At 45.4% G+C, this 23,808-nt stretch overlaps 1 protein-coding gene across 6 annotated transcripts in view; it reads right to left on the bottom strand.

Moving 5' to 3' along the window:
* Nucleotides 1–23,462, bottom strand: part of USP32 (ubiquitin specific peptidase 32) — a 122,531-nt gene extending 99,069 nt beyond the window's left edge. For 4 of the 6 annotated variants that reach the window (XM_083587379.1, XM_083587380.1, XM_083587382.1 and 1 more), the window contains exon 1: nucleotides 23,116–23,450. In XM_083587379.1, the coding sequence (XP_083443505.1) occupies nucleotides 23,116–23,173 (58 nt within the window). In that variant the 5' untranslated portion in view covers nucleotides 23,174–23,450. Of the gene's footprint in view, nucleotides 1–23,115 lie in introns of all 6 variants that reach the window. The other 2 variants (XM_083587381.1, XM_083587384.1) reach the window with 1 other exon arrangement.
* Nucleotides 23,463–23,808: the final 346 nt, after the last annotated feature.

The following is a 23,808-nucleotide window of genomic DNA, read 5'->3' as shown; positions in this document are numbered from 1 at the left end:
CTTGACAGGCTTTGGGATTCTTAAAGAAAAGGATGGGGGGAAAACATTATTTAAAAAGTATTATCTGAAGGGAGAAAGTTCAACAAGTGATGCCATATCCAATACCAAGAAAATGCAGCCATTTCATTCCACATACAGAGAAGACTGCTTTAGTTCCCTGCTATACAGCCAGGAACATGGCAGCAGGTCGTATGTCCTGCTTGGTATGCTTCAGGAATGACATATTTGCTAATTCCTTTACAAGATGACCACACACATCCCAAGATGGATTTAAACTTTATTATCTGCTGGATTTCATCCTTCTCCTAATGCTGTGACATGGCAGTTTGAAGCATTAAATTTATGTACGCATTGCACATGTTTTGGGAGATTTTTTTAAAAAAATTATTTAATGAGAAAATAGAACAGGAATATGGATAAAACCATGCAAGGCTGACGCAGATAAGAGACAGAAGAGATTCACGGGTTTTGTTTCATGAAATAAACATTCTCAGCACTAGAGCATTCTCAAGTGATCTCAGGACAGAAGAGACCTCTCTCTACAGCCTCCTTTGCTGAATCCAGCTCTGGTCAGTGGAGGAAACAGTTTTTTCTGTCACCTTTCCAACCAACACCCATGTTTCATACAGTCACCCGCACCGCCCAAGCGTAATTCAAGATGTGGCAATGCTGAAAGAGAATTCCTTTCCTTGAGACTGTTTTGCCCTGATGCAAAGAATAAATGCATTAATAACTACTGCGATGCTTGCGGGGGGGGGGGGAGATTTCTGGGTTCACAGACGGGGTGAGGAAAACCCTGGAGAACTTGAATCCCAAGCCAGGAAAAGCAATTCCGTGAATGAACATTAATTCTACCTGCTGAACAGCAACAAGCCTCTATTACAACAGAGTTAATCTGAAAGGATAAACCCACAAGAATGAACAATTGCTTTGCCATATTTTAAGCTTTGCTTCTGTGGCGGAATTTCCCATTCAGGAGATTTCTCTGAATGTCCACAAATATATTCAAGTACTGCAAGGTGGGGGGGGGGGGTGTCAGGGAGGGGGGGGAGAAAGAGAGAGAGAGAGCTCCCGCAACCACCTAGCAGCAGTTAACAACACACACTCATGTTTTGTTCACAAGATTGCTGAGGAGTTAAATACAGCGCACTGTCATTTGCATTGTTTACGGGTGCTCCACCCTAATTTGGAATGCATAAGAATTTGTGAAGGGAGGGGAAGTTCAGGCATGTCCTTGGAAAACTTGTTGTGAAGCCTTTTCAAGCAAACAAGGGGTGCAGTGACAAGAGAAAATTGGATTTCCTCCCCAAATCAGTTATTTTAACCACATGCAGCTTTCAGTCCAGTCCTCCAATCTCCCTGCACTATAAGCTCTAGGTAAGAGGAAGAAAAACTGGATTGCATCCTCCTATCTTGAGTGGGAATAATAGGAAGCAAGAGGAAGGCCACACACCAGTAGGCTACGTTCCAGCCAGGCAAAAGCCAGAGGTTTCTATGCACTCTCCACCTGCCGTACAGGCAAACAATAGGTGTGATCGGTGTTCAAGAAAACATTCCAACCAGGCAAAAGTACTCAAGGCAGTGGCGTAGGAAGGGGGGTGCGGTAGATGCAGGTCGCCCCGGGGGTGTCATCACTGAGGGGGACGACAAAATGGCAAAAATATGTGTTTTTAAAAGAAATTTTAAAAATTGAGATCATGACACTTTTAAAAAACCCAAAAACTCCCGCACCCACTGCACCGCCCTTCCTACGCCACTGGTAGCCAGGTGAGGCGGGGGGCAATGGGCGCCACACCGCGGGGCCTGCAGTGTGCCTGAGCCACGTGTCTCTCCGGAGGGGGAGGCAGCGGACAGACTGCCTGCAAGCTCCACACTGCTTGGGCTTGCGTCTGCCCACTGCCTCAGCCGCCCTACAGCTGAGGGGAAGGCTGCGGAGAGGCTCCACGCAGCGGGCCCTGCATTGGCTCGCCCTGCCCCATGGGCACCTTGCCCTGCCCCCATGGACGGCGTGCGCCACACTGGGCACCCGAGCGGCTAGCTACTACAGGCTCAAGGACATGGAACAGCGGTAGTGAGGGGAGGTGGCCTAGGAAGAGACCTGAGAGTCATATGCAGAGCCCGATTGCTACAGGGCTGTCTTGAGAGGCAAAAGAGCAAGTGTGCTGCACCCCTCTCTTTTCTTGGGGGCAATCATGTGCTAGCAAACACACTCTGCTCACTTCCCCAATCCTTACACCAGATCCACACCCCTTTGGCATGAGAACCATGAGAGCAGCAGGGGGATTAAATCAGATTCGGTGCTGGACTCTGCGTGCCCTACAAGCCCAAGGGCCGATCAGAGTCCCCGTGGGCTTGAGGTAAGCCAGGGGAAGAAGGAGCACACATCTTTGCCTTCTCAGAGCTTTGGGAAAATACCTCAACCCCCTACAGCCCCCCCCCATTGCTGCAGTCTCTGCTTTCATCCCTCTCTAGCTGTGCTGCCAGGACAAGTCTCCCAACACACGTGAAATGGCTGACTTTTGCAAACAGAAGATGCTACAAAAATATCCCATAAAGTTAACATCTTGCGTGTTCTAAGCACTTCGCACCTCAGCAATCCTTGCAACTACCCTGTCAAGCTGATCACTTTAATTACCCCTCATATTTGCAAAACAACAAATAATGGAGATTTCAGACCTGGGAGCTGATCTGATACGCTCCCCTGTAGACTAGGACACACAAGCACCCTGATACATAGTTGTAGAAATGTACTCAATAGTTACATTACAACTGAGGAGCTCTTCCCCTACAAAGCCCAAGCTTGACTTCTTCCTAAAGGAGTTTGATAAAAGGATTAGACAAATCCCTGGAGGATAAGCTATCAGTGGCTACCAGGCAGGATGGCTGTTCAACCTCCACTGTGAGGTGCAGCATGCTTCTGAATACCAGTTGCTGAAAACAGCAGGTGGGGAGAGTGTTGCTGCACTCTGATCCTGCTTGAGGGCTTTCCAGAACAGGCATCTTTGCCCTGATCCAGCAGGGCTACTCTTATGCTTTTAGCTGCAAATTTTCTTCTTCAGGCAGGCATTCAGTGTCCAGAATTTGGTAGGAATTGTGTGCGGGAAGGGACGGAATTATTTCTGCATTATGCTTTTATTGTGTACACCTTGTTTTGTTAAGTAAAGCTATTTGGAAGAGGATAGAAACTGAACTGGGAATTTTAGGTCTCACAATACTTTTTTTGGGGGGGGAGGTACAGAAAATGGAGTTGGTTAAAAATGCAACACTACAAGGCTTCTTATCTGGGGCTGGGATTGGATATTGGTAGTGCTGTGCACACTACACTGGCCTTGTCAGACTCCGGGGCACAATTCAAGATGGCAGTGCCTGCTTTAAAAGCCCTGCACCGTTCGGGACTGGGGCACCTGTAGGATCTTCCTAGCTCCACTTCTGCCTGCCTGTCTGTTAAAATCATCTCCACAGACCCTTTCCAGGAAAGTTTGCTTGACACTTACTTCTAAATGAGTTTTGCTTGGTGCCAGAAATACACCTTCCCAGGTTTTGTGATGGTTTTACTCACAACCAAATTGGTTTTACGCCGCTTTTATATGCTATCATCATCAACATCACTGATATTATACTATATAGTTATTTATATCCTGCCATTTTCCCTGATGGATTTTCAAGGAGGTTTACAGATAAAAACAAAAACTGCTAAACACATAGAAAAATCAGTCATTAAAATACAATTAAACATTTATAGAATTTAAGCTACATACACTTATAACAATAATTGCAATAACCAATTACAAATGCAGCAACCCATTTTTACTGGATGCATGGGTTTCTTTTATTATTATTCTGTACTGCCACCATGAAAATGAAACCCAAGTAGATAAGACAGGCAGAGTCTATAGTATACCAACAATCAGGCTGCTCAAAGCCTTGGCATCTTAACTGATCTGCACAAGAACGTCCTGTAACATACTAGAAACATTTCAACCTAAAACAGTTGTAAAAACAAAAACCAACGGTCTTGCATTTCTACACCATATGAACAGTCTGTCACCTTTGTCTCATCCAAAGATCCTCAAGGCAATGATGCAGGAAGGCTTTATAAACTTTAGTTCTCTCACCTTTTAGGTGACAGATGACCACAATGGTTGGTGTGGGAGGGAATACTAGTAAACATTTTAGGGACCTCTACAAATATATTCTCTAAGCTGTATTATGAATTTGTGAAGGCAAAGGGGAAAAACTGGAGAGCAGCTGCCCTCCTGTCTGTGTGACCCCAGCAGCCCAAAGGCTCGGAAGAAAAAAATCTGCAGTGAGCACCCAAAACATTCCCCTTTCAGCTCACTTCCCCCTCAAGTAAGCAAAGGAAGTTAACGCTGCCCAGCACAGCTTGTCTCTTGAAAAAAAAGGGAAGGAGAACAAAGAGAACACTCTTTTGACACAGCAGGCCAAAGACGGGGAAGGAACAGAGGAAAACAAATGGATGAGGAAAGGCAGGAGAAGAGCCATATACAAAGTGGGACCTGAATGTGGTGCCTGCGAGGGAAAGAAAAATGGATGTGATGAGGTGCAGCGGGGCTGCAAAGTTACTCCCTGGAGCAATAAGGAGTTTCAAATGCTGCCTATATGATGGAGGGTGAGTATCTGTTTGCAAAGAACATTATCAGTATTGGGATTTAGCTTTGCTCAGTCAGAATCTAGACCCCAAACAGAGCTTAGGCTGGAGTAAAAATGGGGTGAGGTGTAGTGGAAACGCCATACATGCCTGAGCTCTGAATATATGCAAAAACATAAACATACATCACCCACAGGTGAGATGGAATGTCACCTCCTAAGATTAGGGTGGCAGTAAGAAAAAGCAGGGCCTTTTCTTAGGCAGCCTCAAAGCTCTGGAACAAGCTTTCAAGGGAGCCGATTCATGCTCTGTGCGTTTTAGGAAGGTTTGTTAAAGCACATCTTTGTCAGGACCTTCGCAAGGATGGCACCCAGGCTTTGAAAAGCTTTCTCCTAGAAGACTCACTTGGTGCCTCCTTCTCTGATAGCCTTCAGACACCAGGTCAAGACACTACTTTATCAGCATGCATTTGACCTGAATAACAAGTTGAAAGACTTCTCTCTGGCAATTGCTATGCTACATTTGTCACTCTTCGTTGTTTAAGTGATATACAATTTTTTATTGTTTTATTGTATTACCTATTATTGTTAGCTGCCTTCAGGGTCCCATGTGTGGGCCGAAAGCTGTAATAGAAATAATAAAGAGAACCTTTTAAAGCAAGCTTTTGAGAATTGATCTGCAGCTGTTTCAGCAGGTTCTGATTTTATTGCTACCACTAAATAAATTTGGGATTCCAAATGGCCTCACCCCCTTTCTCCAGAGTAACATTTGTTACTCGAACAGTGTGAGAAACAGGATTTTAGGGTGTCTGCATTTTTAAAAAAGAAGATCTGATGCACTGTTTTACGTATTTATTTTTACAGCTTTATGACGCAAGGTGCCGCTGGGCTAAATGTTTTGAACAGGTTGTGTATGTCTATTATTTGACACATTTATCATTAATTAAAGTCATGATTTAAATAAGGCCAAGGGAGGGCACAAAGGCACACGATTTGGTGAATTCAGAAAGGTGGAGAGTAGCAGATTCAAGTCATCTTGTGCCTTTATATTGTCTTTGCTTACAAAACTTTCCCAGAGATAGTCTAGATAGGTGGAGAACCTGTGGTCACCTAGATCTACCACTGCCATCACCCCTGTCCACTGGATACACTTCCTGGGTCTGATGGAAATGTGTTGGGAGGGCCAGAGGTTCCCCCATTATAGGACAGACTTATATTGAGCCAGACTTCTGGCCCATCTAGCTCACTATTGTCTATGCTGACTGGCAGAGGCCCTCCAAGGTTTCACACAGGGTTCCTCCCACCCAGCCCCATACGGAGATGCTGGTGGTTGTACCTGGGACCTTCTGCATGCAAAGCCAATGGTCTACCACTTGGTTGATGCATGTCTTTCCTTGGTCAACACATGTGACTGGACAAACACCACTGACTGCCTACTGATAACACGCCTCAGATGACGAGGGTCAAATCCCTCCAGGAGAACATTACCTATAAGTGCCATGAATAGCAACTACAAAGACACTTCCTCGCTTCCAATTCCTAACACAATTTGTCATCCATTCGCTTCCACATGCCTGACTCTCACATAGCAAAAGTGACATAAGGAACAAAACTCCTAATCCAAAAGTCAGCAAGCTTTTCTACTAAAATTGACAAGAGTCCTCAAAGCAGAGATGTATCTCCAAGAGAGATGTCTCTTGCAACCTCCTCTGCTGTCATATTGTGCTAGCTTTAATGTTGGGGAGCGGGAGATTCTTCTTCAAAGATTTGCGTCATGCCCTATCACAGAAGCAAAGACAAGAAAGAGGTGGGCAGGGGAGCTGAGAATCCTGTGCTCCAGCACATCTTAAGTCACTCAAGGACTTTGCTCTCAAACTACTTGGAAGAATCCAAGACTGTTGTAATACTGACAGCTCCATCAAATATTTAAATCAGGAAAGATTAATGCTATTGCTAGAGCACTGTTTCTCCACACTGTTTTCACGAAACCCTGAGATTACTTGGAAGCTTATTATTAGGGATTGCTCCATCAAAGGAGCAATAATGGCAGGCATGTTTTCTTGGAAGTAAGATCACTACTGATTTTCACCTGAAGTGAGCAGCCACAGGAGGACATTGAGCGTGTTCCAGATAACACTTGGTTCACAAAGCACTCTGGCCATCTCAACAGGACTGGCCTAAACAACATATGAACTGAGTATGCACCTTGGAACGTGCCCCAGAAACATCCACAACCTTCTGGGATTCTTTTTTTAAACAAACAAACAAACAAACAAATAATGCTAATGTAACAAAAGAAAAAAGGGAGAAGAACCATCTGCAGCCGTTACCAATAATTCATCAATCCATCAAAATAATCCATCCTGTTTAATTTAAACATGCACATTAATATAAGCTATCGAAATGTTAAAAGAGTTTTCCAAACAAGACTGAAGATAGAAAATGTACATTCAAAATTTGGGAACACCTTCAGACTACTGAGTAATACCGTATTGGCCCGAATATAAGCCACACTTTTTTTCCAAATTCCGCCCATGCGGACTATAAGTGTGGCTTATATTCATGACCTTACAGCTCCCCCCTCCCAAGCAGTCCAGTCCTTGGTTCATCCCAAGCCGCCAAAAAGAAGGGGGATGGAGAGGAGGCCACCTGCAAAGCGGCAAGGCTCCCCTCAGGAAGCAGCCCGGGAGGGCGGGGCAATGGTGCCCGTCCCATCCGTGGCTCTCAAGCCTCCCCCAAGTCACCGAAAAGAAGGGGGAAGGCCGCCGGCCTTCTTTTCTTTTCCCCTCTTGAATTTTAAAGGTGCGGCTTATATTTGGGTGCAGCTTATATTAGGGCCAATACAGTAGATGGTAGGTCTTTGACCTTCCGTAAGTCTTGCTGCAGCCACAAGGGCTCACAGGATCCACTTGCATTGTCTGCTAGTCCCCACATCACAGTACAGTGGTACCTCTGGATGCGAACGGGATCTGTTCTGGAGCCCCGTTCGCATCCTGAAGCAAATGCAACCTGCGCCTGCGCAGGTCGCAATTCGCCGCTTCTGTGCATGCGTGTGACTTCATTTTGAGCGCATGCGGCGAAACCCGGAAGTAACACGCTCCGTTACTTCTTGGTCACCGCGGAGCGCAACCCAAAAACGCTCAACCTGAAGCATATTCAACCCGAGGTATGACTGTAATACAATTTGGAAGTGTGTAGAAATTCACAAAAATCAAGGATTGTTCCAAAACAAAATTAACAGGACAACAATTTCTGCCCCAAAAGGGGATATACCCACATCACATGTCTCAGAAAGATTGCCAGCATCTATCTGAATTCTGAAATCGCCAATTATTTCCTGTAAAGATGTTGCGTAGTCAAAAACCTGCTAAGATTCTAAAGATGAAAAGACTCCCTGAACCTACAAAGTTTAAAAACCCAGTGCTCTACAAAATGATGTCAACATCAGGGTGCCATTCAAAGTTATCCTGCTGGCAAAGCTTTTAGCAATATATTTACTGTGCCAGCTTCAAGGATAATAAAGCCAACACGATAAGCTAACTTGCTTGATTGCAATCTCCTGATATCAACCAATAGTAAACACCTAATCAGACCATCCAGTGGCAAAGTCTGCAACACAAAATCACATATAAGGAGGCTGGCGTTCTTGGCAAATCCTCAGTAGTGATGGAAGGAAGACTTGCACTTTAATAGAGGGAACCCACTGGGTTGTTTTCTTACCATTTTCCTCTTACAAAGCAGCTGTATAGGAACCTGAATGTAAACAGTTACTTGCTGCCAAATTGTACTTTGGGGAGCTGCAACCTACCAGTTAGAAACCACAACCTTACATCCTTTACACAAGATTACTCAGTGGAAAGTGTCTTGATGGTGGTGGAATGCTACACTGGGGTGGATAAAAATCAATTTCTAAAAGTTTTGTTTTTAACTTTAGTTACACTGGGCCACTTTTTAAAGAAAAACAACTCCACTTAAAGGGTTTACTAATATGTTAAAGCTTGCATTTATCTCTCTTAAAAATGAATCAGGACCATCTCAGGAAAACACTGAGTTACCATCTTGGGACAATCTCAGGCACACACTGAGTTGAATGCTATGTTTCAATGTGAGAAAGATGGAGAAAGGTAAGCATTATAAATGAGACAACGGTGTGTAACCAACTGGTTCTAGGGACTAGCCAGCCATAGGGACATAGGAAGCTGCCCTATACAGAATCAGACCAATGGACAATCTAGCCCAGTACTGCCTCCACTGACTGGCAGCAGTTTCTCTCCAGGATTCCAGAAAACAGGTCTCTCCTAGCCCTAGCTGGAGATACCAGTGACTAAACCTGGAACCTTCTGCATGGGAAACAGGTGCTCTATCACTAAGTTGAGGCCCTTCTCCCAAATGGGTACAGTACTAGAATGCAGGACACACTACCTTGTATATATTACCAGAATGAACCACAGAACCTACTAAAATCAGTCTTGTGCACTCACCTTATATGCCCTCTCAACTATCATATCTCTGCAATGGATTAAATTTTCAAAACTGTGAATATTTAGGATTATACCAAATAGATGTCAAGGATGTCTCATTCATGCACTGTTTTCCCCCTTAAAAGTGCTCTGGGGCACATGTTTAAGTTCATACAGGGCACCAGCTGGGTTTGTGGACCTCACTGCTATCCCTTCCAAACTGAGCTTTCTTTCAAAGGGATTCTCTTACTGAGATATTGCTGATTAACTGCTAAGGATCAGCAGGGTTCTCTAGAACAAAGTGGGGGGGGGGGGGACACCACAAATCCACACCGCCAAATTATTTGTATTATGCATACTGTACATGTAAACATTCATTCCCACCCAAATAGTTTTTAAACAGATGGGGCATTGTTGAGTTCTGCACTATGTTGGGATGTTTGCTGTCACGAGGACACAGGCAAGCTAAACAGGTCACTCCCAGTTAGCCCACGAAGGTGATGCTTCAGGCATTCTTGGCCAGGCTTTACAGCACAGTGTGGCAGCTAGAGAACAATAAGCAACAAATGAAGCAATGGAGAAAAGCATGTCTATCCAGCGCTGCCCCCGCCCCCAACTACTGCTCCAGCTGTTGCCCCATAACATTTGTGCCACTCCCAGCTAGCCCATCAAAGTGATATTCTAAGGCAGGACCGTGTGTGTGTGTGTGTGTGTGTGTGTGTGACACAGCCCTTTCTATCTTGCCTTTGGGACTTTCCCAGGGATATATTTCCTTGGACACACCCCTCTCTCTACATAGCACACACATCCTTTAGTGTTTTTGTGTCAACTGCAATATGTCATTGAAATATGATAATGCCTATTGCTTGCCTGGATGAAGGAAAGAGAGGGGTGTGTGAATATGTGTAGAAACTAGTCTACCATACAAAGGGTAAATTTTACATTTGCTGCCCTGCCCACTTTTGCCACTAGCCCTGCTCACCATGTGCCCCATCCCCCAAGAAGGTCTCCTAGAAGCAAAAGTGGCCATCGGGCAGAAAACACTTTCCTAAGGTTCTGTAAGTCAAACAAGCAATGAATACCCAGAGAACAAAGTTCACCAGAGATTCAAAATTCCTTGTTAAAAGTTGACAGCTGAATCCAAATGAACGTTGACACAGCAAGAAAACACAACAAAATGCAGTAATAAGTCCGCTTATGGAAAATGCCCAACTCAGTTTCTGGTTGTCTGTTTTATATGGAATTTCGAAGGGAGTTTTTGTTCTTTACCACTGAAACTCTGTGACATTTTTAAGTTCTGGTTTTAAAACTTGCCCCTTCTCAGGGAAACTAAAGTTATTTCAGGAGGTTACACACATCGAGCATGCAGGACAGTGTTGGCAAAAAATACAACCACCCAAAAATTCTTAAAAACATTAGAAGGAAGTTGCAACCCAGTGGTACTGTTTGAAAGTATTAAGAATCAGGTCCAGCAAATGCCACACCAATTTTAACAAGGGGGAGGGGCAACTTATATACACCTTTGCCCTGCTGTAGTGACTACTGCATCACTGTCTATTTTATTATGTTTTCTTGTAAGTCACCTTGAGAACCTTATTATTTTATTTTTATTTATTTCAGTAAATTTGTATACCGCCCTTCATCCGTAGATCTCTGGGCAGTTCACAATGTAACTTTGGTTAGTAGGCAGGGTAAATAGTTCAAGATAAATAGTCCGAAATAAATACAGTGGTACCTCAGGTTACAGACACTTCAGGTTACAGACTCCGCTAACCCAGAAATAGTACCTCGGGTTAAGAACTTTGCTTCAGGATGAGAACAGAAATCGCGCGGCGGTGGCACAGTGGCAGTGGGAGGCCCCATTAGCTAAAGTGGTACCTCAGGTTAAGAACGGACCTCCAGAACAAATTAAGTTTGGGTTGAAGTACCACTGTAGTCATTTTTTCTGACAAAAAGAAAGAGAGGATTTATTTGAAGGGCTAACTTCTTTATAGCAAGAGAGACAGAAATAATAATAAAATAAGGCTACAGAAAGGAAGTTGCAGGCTTATAGCCAGTAATTTGAAGGGGCAAATATCGACTCTTTCTGGGCAAAACATGCCTCCAAGACATCACCACTCCAGATGTACCAAAAAGATTGTCTGTACTGGTTTGCAAACCTGCCTTAAAGGCAGAGTTCCAAAGAGAATTCACCAACAGGGAAGAAGAACACATTCAAAATACAATTCACTTCCAACCTGACCACATCACGACTTACAATAACCTCTGTAGGTAGTTCTCTTCACTTTCTCTTTAGGCTAATCTTGATGGTGAATTCCTCTCTCATCGAGGATTACAAAATAGGGATATTACCCGAATGCCAGCAAATTAAGTCTCTTCTGCCAGATACCAACCAAGAACAAATGTCCAAACGAGTCCAGCAACTGCCCGTGGTATCCCTAGCAACAGGCAATCATTAAATGCAGTTGTTTAAAATCTGGTTCCCAGAATTTAATGCAGACAGGCTGCATTATTTAGGATTAAACATGTAACATGGAAGACACCAAAGCAGCACTATACATCAAACATCTCTTCTGAAGGTCAAAGGGGACACATATTTAATGTAAATCCATGATGAAAAATTAACAGGATGATTATCATAAATACAAGTAGGGATGAAAAAGCTACAGAATCATATGAAAACAAAATCAAGAAGTATACTCATGACCCTTTAAGACCCAGACAGCCTACTGTCATTAAGATTACTAGAATATTTTAGTCTACCAGTTACGGTAACTTGCCAGAAAGAGCAGCATTTACAGTTGAGCAAATCACTGCTTGTAGAATCCAACATTAGAAGGTTCCCCACTTTCCCTAGCTATAGTTGTTTTCGGCAAAGGAGTCTTTTGTCTCATATAAATGTCCTTTTAATATGAAAATAGGAGTGAGGAACATTAAAGCATCTTTTAAGCACTGCAAATACCACACAGCCATTCAACCACTGAGATAATGTTTACATTAAGATAAAGGAACTACTTTCAAGAAGAGAACAACTTGCTTCAGCAATTACCACACCAGTAAAAAAAGGATCTGGTCTCTGAAAAAGGCAAGAAATCTACATATCTTAAGAGGTGTTAACAATAATCTCTAGCATATCCAGTTAAAAGGATCCAGAAGCCTTCATTGAGAAAAAGCCTTCTCTGTCTGAAACCCTGGAGAGCTGCAGCCATCCAGAGCAAGATGGATCATCAGTCTGACCAGACAAGAGAGAGAGAGAGAGAGAGAGAGAGAGAGAGAGAGAGAGAGAGAGAGATGGGAGAGACAGAGAGAGAGAGAGAGAGAGAGAGATGGGAGAGACAGAGACAGAGAGCTCCCGTGCTATAAAGAATTATTTCAAGCAGTTTCTTTCAGTCTCATAAAAAATATCTGTTGCCAACACACCTTCCAAGGAAGCGCCATGCAGAGTGTGACTCTTTCTAGCCATTAGCAATAAAGGACTGCTGGCCCTTTAAGGCTAGAAGAGAAAAGGGAGACAACAGGCCTATCCACCCTTCCTAACACACATCTCTTAAGAGCACATCACACAGTGGCTGCCCAAACAGGTTATCACCACAGCCAGGGCAATTTACAGCTTGGGTGACTTCCCAGCCCAGAGGCAAATTGCAAAAGCCACTGAACTTGCCCTTTACTCTGAGGTCTGTCTTTATTTATTTTCTCTTCTTGGCCATCACATATCTTCAGCAATCACAAGAGGGGAGAACTAACAGGATTAATGCAGAGAACTCTGGAAAGGTATGCTGTGTTGCAAATAGGCATTGGCAGAGCAAAGCCGTGCTTTATTGGCAACTTCAAGGCTGGAACAAGAACCCCAAGGTCCAAGACTGGATCCAACAATTGGAAGGGCACAACAGTTGTGAGCAAAGCAACATCAGTCCCTGAAGCCCCCTGGACTGGCTGAGCCACAGATAAACACTAGGAGCCTGTCACTGCGGGCAACAACCAAATGCCACTCTGCTTGCTAGATTTCAGGGACGAGTTTCAGGCCACTGAGCTCGATGGCTCTGAGTTAGTAGGTCTAGATTTGGGTACAGTTGTTGCTGACCCAGCCTAGCCCCAACAGCTTATTCCAGTTAACCTCCTGGGTTAACCACCTGCACCCACCCCACAGTGAGAAACACAAGATTCATGTCCATCTGGAATTAATGGCAAGCTGGCTTGCTTGGCAATGAACGCCAGCCTAAGGTAACAATGGCTGTGTTTGAACACAAGACTAAACTATGACTTAGCACTACAAAGTCTACATCCTCTCAGATGAACCTCTCCCCTCCACACAGCCCAGGGGAAGACTTCAGAAGCCTTTTATCTTCAGTTTTAACAAACCACAGATTCCCATTTTGTCCAAACTGGGGGTTGTGGTTTAACTTTCAGAACAAGTCAAGTTCAAACTGCAGCTTATAAAGCCCACTTGTTTAAAGTACCATAGTTAGTGTTAAAAGCGATCCTGAGCTCAGACAAAACTGAAAGCCAGGGTTAAGTAAGAATAAAAGCTTCTGAGTTTCTGGCTGTATGGGGGGAGGAGATGGGTGAATGGACCATGTGAGCTGAGGAGGAGTCTAGGCTTGTGCACTAAAACCCATGCAGTGAAACAACTATGCAGCACTAGAAGCATTGTGAGAAACTAACCTTTACAAAATATGAATATGCTTTAACTGTACAGGCTTTAATTGTGCATATATTAATAAGCCAAGATTTCTTCCATAATAAGCCAAGACTCCAGGACAAATGTGACATTTCTAGAAGACTACAGTGAACTGCTCAGCTAATTTAATTACACAGTCAGCAATGCACTCATCATAGCTCTCCTCCCAACACAGAAAGCCAGTCTGCATGAATTGAAGCCAAAGACTCACAAACCCAGAATCTATTCTGGGCCACATGTCCAGTGGTTTGAAAATGTTAGAACCTGATCAGCTCAGAAGTGGCCAGCAGTATGCTCTTTGTCAATGGGTTGGAGCCATTAACGGCTTCCTGCTAGATTTCCAGAGGTGCCCATGTACTCGCTTATCCCACATCTCATTCACCTCATGAAGAGTTCTGGAGTACCTGAAAGCTTGCACACCACGTTGCATTTAGCCTAATGAAGTATTTGCCCTGATGATTAGGGTCATTTCTTAATTCTCCCCAGCCTTAAAATGGCAGATCATTCTTGTGTACTCCCACCCTCACCATGTGTCCCTGTTTCTTTGAATTAGTATGACACTAAAGCCTGGTTATGATGTGCTTATTTACCACCAATTTTTTTTACATTCTCAACAGAGTTGGTTTTTGTGGTAAGAGGCAGCAAGGCATTAGTTAGCTCTCTTTGCCAGGAGTGTGAGAGAAGGTGAAGATTGCAAGAGGACTCTGTATCTGAAGGCACCTGTAGCAGTCATTAGTTGGGGGCCACTGCAAGTGTAGGGGAGCTTCAATACAAATTGTGTCTACCATTTTTAAATACTGGAATCAATGAACTTTCAAGGCACATCTGAAAGCCTGCAGTGTAGGGGCATTTTGTAGTTATGCAGGAAGGGAGTTCCACAACCAAGGAAAATATGATATACATATTTGAGCAAGTCACAGCTGAATGCAGCTTATCAATTGCCATGTTTCAGAGTAAGAATGGTCCACTCAATATTTACACATGGAAAAAGGGAACTGCTGCCACTCATAATTTAATATTAAGATATGCTCTAAGGTGCATCAACTGCCAAATGTGGCACACACACAAAAGCAGTCAGTCACTTACTTACTTACTTACTTACTTTCTTTCTTTCTCTCTCTCTCTCTCTCTCTTATACACACACACATATATCCCTCGTGTTTTTCATCACCCCGGACTACACGAGACTTTATGAAAAGGCCTTTGGAGTGGCCAGCTGCCAATTAGGAACATAGGAAACTGCCAGACTCCAAGTCCATCTAGCTCACTAATGTCCAGATTAATTGGCAGTGGCTCCCATTGATTTCTGACAGGGGACACACTCAGCTCTACCTGGAGATCCTGGAGATTTAAATAGGGACCTTCTGTATCCTTCAGCTGATGCTGCCATAATAGAGTTCTGCTTACTACTATTGCCACTGTTTTTTATTTGCTTCTGTATTATTTCTTCCTTAAGTGTCTTTTTAACAGTTTTCATTCACTATCCTGTGCATTCACCCTTTCTTTCCACATAAAATACATTTTCAAAAAATAAATAAAAAACACGGTAAGTCACCAAACTTTCACAAAGCTTTCCTGCTCAGCTGAGGATTCTCACCCACTGTAGACTAATGAGCAAAAGGTGATTTAGGTGCACACTCTAAAGAACCACAGAAAGTTTTACTTTTGATCAGTAAGAGTGTTGTTCTCAAGTTAGGAAGCTGCAAAGGGTAATCCTTTACACAGAAGCAGCTGTCCACAAGTGTACACACAAGTTTTATTTTGGTGCAGCATAGACTTCCCGGCCGTCTGCTACTGCCTACAGAGTTGTCGCAGGGGTGAGTGCAGCCCAGCAGAGGGAAATGTTTTGTTTGCGACACTGTTTTTACACACACACACAAACACAGAATGATTCACTGACTAAGTAAACAGGCAAGTTGTTTAGCCAGCCCTCTACCTGCAAATAGCAACCAAACAGAACCTCTTGAGAAAGACAGCATGAAAGAACACAACTTTAGTTGTAAACACTACTGCTCAGAGAGGAGTGAATGCAGAGATCTGACTGACTTTGCAAACTGAAGACTTGGGATAATTTTATTTATATCCCGCCCTCCCCAGCCAAAGCTGGAGGGCACTAGGTTGAAGGAAGGCTGGTTTATCATGACAAGAACGAAACAAATCTTCTTCTGAGTTTATGGGCCCCGCCCTCCCGCAGTCCATGCTGAGTCACGAATCAGGAAGTTTTCATTTCCAATTTCAGTTTACTACAGTGTAGCACAACCTGGTGCCTTCCAGATGTTTTACACTAAAATTCCCATTATCCCCTACACCAGCGATGCTAACTGAAACTGGTGGGAGCTGTAATCCGACCACATCTGGAGGGCACTAGATTGGAGAAGATTGATGTACTGCTTTGACTGAACCCTAAACTGTAGCTATCTTAACAATAGTTTGCTGAAATGCACTAGCTTCATAAACCATGGTTTGAAATTGGCTTGTCATACAAACCACAGTTAACATTAACCACACTCCGATGCATTCAAATAACACAGCAAGCTCTGGATAATCAAAAACAGAAGCAATAGAAGCAAACCCTTCTGAACTCCTCTTCACAGCCACACTAGGAGGGGAAAATACATGAGTCCAAGAGCAGAAGCAGCTGCGGTTTATTGTGATGGGAACAAGCCTATCAGGACACCCAAATGAAATATTTTTAAAATAAAATGCCAATGTTTCCATCTGAGCAGTCAAAAGATCCAAATTCAACTTCACAAATAAATTTGGCATAAATTACCAACCCACAAGATGTTTCATCTATTTGCCCACAAGCCACTATGAGGGTCACTGGTGTCCTAAGAAGGAAACAACAGAGCCAACTTTTGCACCTTTTCCTGCCTGGTTGCATAGAAGCTGTTCTAGCTCCCCGCCACCACAACCCCAGGAGACTGGCTGTTTACATGATTGGCCAAATTAGTATTTTTCCCTCTTTTTTGCCTCCCTCCTGCACAGTCTTCGCCTCAAAACCTAAAGAGGGTAACTTTGTGCAGTCTTTGTTCCCCTTTTCAAACTATCAAGAGATAAGCTTCACGATAGAAACACAACAAGATTTCAACATGTAAAAGCACCCATTTGAAATTCAACCCTATTCCTCCAGTGATGACTTCCTATTACAGAACACTGTGCAAACTGCAAGTCATATTTTCTGTTTGGGAAATGGACCTTTGAGAAAATTAAAGTAACAATTGCTTAAAAAGCTACTTGTTACACCAAAACTGCAAGTATGTTTGAAGTAAAACTGGCATGCATGTATAACCTGTGCTACGAATGGTTTTAGGGAAGCTTGAAAACAATGGAAATACCAGGAATTGACTGATGCTATATTAAACCCTGGCCTTGGACTCTTAGGGCCTTACTTCACATTAGGCAGGGGGAAATGCAACTTTGCCACTCAGCAGGAAGCTCCATCCCATCATGACCTCCTGAAAAAAGTTAGCTGTGCGAATGCATATTTTGCATTTTTTCTAGATTTCTTTTTAATGTATGAAGTAGCTTTCCATGTATCCTGTCTAAAGGTGTCTAAATGAGTCTCTAACCAAAGTATGGGGAACCTGTGGTCCTTCAGATGTTGCCAGACTAAAACTTCCACTATCCCTGGTTGCTGGCTATGCTGGTTGGGGCTGATGCAAGTCCAGCAACATCTGTAGAACTGCAACTTAACACACAGCCCTGATTCGATCTCACTGCAACAGCCACCAACAGTGCAGTGAGAGCCGAATATTTATTCCCCAAACCTCCGTCCTTTAGTACAAAACCGAGAAAAGGCTAAAAGATGAGTTGTAGCTTATGATGACAGCTGCAGTGGGTGAGGATCCTCAACCGAGCAGTAAAGCTTTTTGGAAGGCAGTGATCAGCAATTAAGACATCCAGGTCTGCACCCATCTCGGCGTCACGGTAATTTTCACCACATGCTTTTGGAAAAGAGTGCAAAGATCACCAGTGTGGCAGGAAAACTATTAACACAGCCGTTGTCCCCAGTCACTGCATCCCTCCAAAGCAGCACGTAGTCAGCGCAACCCCAGGCACAGCGGTAAAGTAAATAGCAGGTGTATGATATGTATGCAAGAGAGCAAGGCAGTCATAAGGAAACGACGCAGCTCCTTTCAGGTAAGGAAGCAGGATCTTCTAAAGCTGTTGGAAGGAGGGAAGATGCGACAGACTGATATCATGGGAAACAAGTAAAACCAGTAGCCGAAAGGGCTGCAAAGGAACTGGGGAGTGGGGTTTTTTGTTTTTTTGCAGTGTCAGCAGCAGTCTACAACCCCCCTCCTCACTTTACAACACAACTGATTTCACCAGTGAAAGTGAAAGGAAAGTGTAAAAGAGGATAAGGGGAAAAAACACAGGTGTTTCAGCAAATGAATGATGCAAAAGCAAGCCCCAAAGGATGCAATGACCCAGAGATCCGAAGCCAGCTGCTGATCCTCTCCCAGGTGCACTGCCCTTCTGGTACTTCCGAGAAAGCTCAAGGTACAGTCCAAGGCACAAGCGTCATTGCTGTGTCTCAGGTCCTCCATAGCGGTGCCACGAATGCAAAGGCGCTTCGTGCCACTTTGCCCTGACAGACACTGACAGCTCCACAGAGAGAGGGGGAGATGAACACTGCTGGATCCCTCCCTTCCTGCCTTCCCAATGTGCAAAGGGCATTTGCAACCCAGACTCCTCTCTCCTCCACCATCCCCCTCTCACCATTCTTCTGGACAGCTCTGAAGGATATTCCTCCCTCCCCAGACACATTTAAGTACTCCATCTCTCCCTGGCCAATATCCCTTTGTCACTTATCTCCCCCCCCCCACATGCACTCTGAAAAATAACCAGCATCCCTCATCCCACACCAAGCAATGCCCACACTCTGCTTAATCCTTCTACCTGTATGCCTTGCATCCCTCACATACTTACACAACCTCACCTTCCACCACCTGTTTTACAAGCCTCTTCGGACTGCTCCCTCCTGCTTTTTCTGTCGCCCCCTCAAGCCAGGATCTGTGTTTTCTAGCTCCAGTATGACCTCCCCCTTCCCACAGAACTTCAGTTATGACCGCCTGTGGTTTGCCAGCCATCAACCTTACTGCTGCCTCAAAGCCAAGGCATCAACGTCACAGACTTCCCTGCCAGCACCTTCAAGGCACCTTCACTACCACCTCAACCTTAGCCTCATTCCTATGCAGATTAGGCCTCAGTCCCAATTCACCAAAAGTAACACTGTGGCAAGCTGAAACTTCTGTGCCTATCCATTCTTTGCCACAACACAGGCTTTCTTCCTGCTACTACTAACCCAGCCATTCATCCTGGGCCTGCAATGATTATGGTTTCCAACTCAACACTCTCACAGCTCCCCAGCTCTGGAGCTCCCTCCCTGTGGTGATCAAGCTGTCTCCTACATCAGAGGTTTTCAACCTTTTTGAGTCCATGGCTCCTTTAACCAACTACGTTCTTTCTGTGGCACCCCTGTTATGTCACCCCTTGCCTGCAGAGCTGACAGCCTCTCACCCTTTTTCGAACACCCTCCCTTGTAGAGTGTTCCCTCAACCTCCTCTCCCCTCTCCTTGGGAGTCTTCCGGGCAGCTGCTGCAGCCCCTGGTCTCTGAACTGCCCCGCCCCAAAGAGAGGTGCCTCCCAGAGGCACCATTCGCCTGCAGAGCTTATAGCCAGGGCTGCTGCAATAAACAGCTGTGCAAGTATTTGGGAGGCGGAGACGTGAGAGGGCATCTGAGGAGGGAGGGAAGGAAGAGAAACGAAGGCCAGAGGCACTCCTGACCATCATTCAAGGCACCCCAGGGTGCCACAGCACATTGGTTAGAAACCACTGTGCTACGTGAATCTCATTCAGGAGACAACAAATTTTTGCTTGCCTTTGGAACAAAACAGCTGGGGCTCTGTTGGTTTAACAGTATTGCTGACCATGTTATAACTGTAGCGTATTTTATGTTAGTTTGGATTGCAACTTTAATATTTGTTTTAAAAGGCTGCATTTTTGTGATTGTTGCTAGCTGCCCTGGGCTCCTGTGTGAGGAACAAGAAGATACAAAGAAACAACAATATTGTTGTTCTTATAATTATTTCCATGCAACCACTTAACTCTCAAGCCACAACCAGACATCTTGTCATAGTTCCTAAGCCAGGGATGGGAAACTTGTGGCACTCCTTTTTTTTTTTTTTTTTTAATTCCCAGACAGAGAAGGATACAGGTGAAAGCCACTTCAGAACCTGCTCCAGATGAACTTCCCACCATATACAAACATATGCATTCTGACCTACCAACAGCTGCCCTTCGGGAAGGATCCTGATGACTTTTTAATATACTAATATTGTTTATTGCAGTTCTTTTCGGTGTCATTTAATGTAAACTGCCTTGGAGGATTTGTTGTCCTGAGAGGCAGGTTATTGATAAATGTGATAAAGAAACTCCCATCAGCCTCAGTCAGCATGATCAATGGTGAGGGAAGGTGAGAGTTGGAATCCAACATTTGGAGGGCCACAGGTTTCCCACCCCCTGCTTCAACTTCACTCACAAATCAGTATCTCCACTCAGCCTCATTCTCTGTTCTCACCAATGCTTGCATTTTGGGGAGTGCACAGAATGTAGGGACCTCTTATGAAATCCCCAGATGAGCCCCCCTATCTCCTCCTAGCTTTAACCAAATTGTAAGTCCCTCATAAAAGTGTGGTTACATCAAAAAGAGTGTGGGTACAACAAAAAGGAAGAGGACTCTGCCTCCCCTGCCCGTCATCCAGGAATTCAAGTAGTGATCCTCATTCTCTTCCTCCAGAGCCACCTGTGCATCCTAGCTACAACAATCAGTTGTCATAACATCTACCTGACTCTTCATGAAACCTGACCCCCAGCTCACCATCATAGCAATACTGCACTCTCTGACACCATCCTCTCTTCTGCATCTTTATTGTCATCCCAGTGCCATACGTCTGGGAAATCTGAGCCAAACCCACTCACCCAGCCTCATAAGGCCATTCAATTCTCCTCCTCCGTTCCATGACAAACACTAATAATAATAATTAGTATGCATACAACGCTTCCAAACATCCAAAGAGTTAAACATATATCATCTTAGTAATCCTATGAAAAGCAAATCCCACTCCCCAAAAGCCTTTTGGCAACCTTAACCTGACTTATACCCCCCACCTACATTCAGCATGCACCTCAAATGCACTACCATGCAAGTCTGATCCATATGCTCCATATAGCCTCATAATCCCTGCTGCAAAGAACATGCATGGAAAACTCGCCCAACCCCCAGGAGACATACATTAACTCTAAGACCACCTACATCCAAACCTCACTGCTGCATTCACCCCATAAGTGGGATTTTTTAATTTTAAAAAATGAATGGTGCACTGTGAGCCACCTTGAAAATGGTAGTGGAAAGGCAGGATATAACTACTTTTAACAAATGAAATGTATCTCTCTCCATAGTCTCTGTCCACACTCCTCTTGCCCATCAGCCTTACCCCACAAGGCTTCACTTAACATTAAGAAAGTATCCCTAGAGATTCTGAGAACCTAAGCAACTACTGTCCAGTTGCCAACCTCCATTTGGGGGGCAAGGCTATTGAGCAGGTGGTCACTGCCGAGATCCAGGAGCTTTTGGAGGAGATCCATTTCAATCAGGGTTCCAGCCTGGTTTTGGCACAAAAACTGCCCTGGCTGCTTCATATGATGACCCCAGTCAGTGGGAGGGACAGGGGTAATAGATGTTTGTTAATCCTCCTCAACCTCGACCTCTCAGCGGCTTTTCATACTATCGACCACTGCATCCTCCTGGAGAGGCTATCTAAATTGGGGGTGAGTGAGACTGTTTTACAGTGGTTCTGGCCCTACTTCAATGACTGTTTCCAGAGGGTGATGCTTGGGGACTGCTCTTTGGCCCCATGAAACCTTCAATGTGGGTTCCTCAGGGTTCAATTTTATTGCCTAGGCTGTTTTAACATCTAAATGAAACTGCTTTAGTGGGGGTCATATGGAGTTTTGAAGTACGCTGTCAGCAATATGCTGATGACAGACAGCTCTATTTCTCCTTTACCTCTCCAGGTGTGGCAGTGGATGTGCTGGACCAGTGTCTTGCCTCTGTAATGGACTCGAGGAGAGTCAACAAGCTCAATCCAAATAAGACTGAGGCACTGTGAGTGAGTGGTTCCCTAAACCAAATGAACAGGAGACTGCCTGCTCTTAAGGGGATTACACTCCCACTGAAGAAGCAGGTATGCAGCTTGTGGGTGCTCCTGGATCCATTGCTGCTGCTTGAGGCCCAAGTAGCATAGAGTGCCTTCCATCAGCTTTGGCTGGTGGCCCAGCTGCACCCCTTTCTGGACAGGAAGGGAACCTGTTATTATGATTTTCTTTGATTGTTTTACGGTCTTTTTATTTTGCTTTGTAAATTATGTGGGGTTTTTTATGTTGTACACCACTCTGGGATCTCTGGATAAAGGGTAGTATATAAATTGAATAGATAATAAATAAACTGCCCCTGTCACAAACAGAAAGCATACCATGCTCACAGCTTTCTTTCCTAGTAAGACAGTCTTAACCCGCAACCTACTACCCCTAAAGCGCCCTCATCCACCACCCTGCAAACTCCTCCTTAGCCCCTTCTGTACCCCATACCCCACATACTCCTCATTCCTCTCTCTTCAAACACCCCACTTGACCCCTGCAACTCTTGACCTAAACCACCCTCCCAAAGGGAGCTTGCCATTTCTCCTAAGCACACAGGCCTCAGATGTCCACCCTCAACATCCCTCCACCTCCTTGCACTCAAAAGATAACCTGAAGTCAGTCCTCTCCTCTGTTAGCATAGCTCCTCATTACCATGCCCACCCCCACGGCACATAATTAGCATGCACCTTACGACCCACGCCCTCCCCCACTCCCACGCCCGCCTACATCTGCATATCATTAGCGCACTCGGTGCCCACCCAATGCCCTCTCACCTCATTACCGTGCCTGCCTACATCTGCATATCGTTAGCGTACCCAAAACCCCTTTTCACTGTCATGCCCACTTAACATTGTCACACCGTTATTAGATTTACCTTTCACTGGGAGGTCCCAGGGCGGGTTAGAGCAACATAAAAAATAAAAATAAAACCACTTGACAACAGAAACAACACGCTCCCACACGCCTCATTTACATGTCATTAACATCCTCTTGGTCAACTTCAAATGTAAAAAAAGCTCACACTCTCTCTCTCACACACACCCCTCAGAGGGAGCCCCGCCATTCCCTGTCAAGCGCTCCCTCCGACCCAAAACTCCCCCCCTCATTAGCAAAGCTCCCCCTCATTATCCTAAGAGGCCTGCCCCCGCCCCAGCACTCACCCCTCCGCAGGGCCTCGTCGTAGGTGAGGAAGCCGATGCGGGACTCCTTGTTGCCCATCGCGTCTCCCTCAGTCCATGGCGGGCGCTGCCTCCGCCGCACTCACCGGCCGGGGCCTCCCCCGGGGCTTCGTCCTGGCGCCGCCCAGAGGCTGCCCGCTCCCTCCCTCCCCGACCCTCGCGCAGGCTGCTGCCGCCAACGCCAACGCCGCCCTCGCGCTCCCTCCGGCCTCGCGACACTAGCAGCGCCGACGACGACACCGCCGCCGCCGCCGACTCCTCAGGAGGCTGCTCGCCTCAGCTGCTGCCGCCGCCGCCGCCTCCATGCCGAATCACGTGACGTCGCCAATTAACTGACTCCGCCCCCGCCAACCCCCACTCGCCGTTCAAAACATCGCCCCGCCTTCTCCCCCGCGCGTCACGACGAAGGGTGGAAAGGGGCGGGGCGGGGCGGGGCGCGTCCCTAGAGATCGAGCCAAACAAAAGGGAGCAAAACGGAGGAGAAAAGGGGAACCTGCTGCGCAGCGCTCACTTCCGGTAGCTGTTTGAAGGGGGCGGGTGGAAAACGATTGTAAGGTCGGGTCGGGAGGAGACGAGGAGAGTCACGGAGGATCAGGCCCACCAGAAGGTTTCCCCAGGTGCAAATCCCCAATTGCATCCCCCGGCAGGGCGGGGAGGGAACCTGCGCTGCTGCCA

This window comes from Podarcis filfolensis (assembly GCF_964270895.1).
Source record: "Podarcis filfolensis genome assembly, chromosome: 15".
In the NCBI taxonomy this organism is placed as follows: Eukaryota; Metazoa; Chordata; class Lepidosauria; order Squamata; family Lacertidae; genus Podarcis; species Podarcis filfolensis.
The sequence above is the reverse complement of the archived record's forward strand: the minus strand, read 5'-3'. Positions and strand labels throughout refer to the sequence as shown.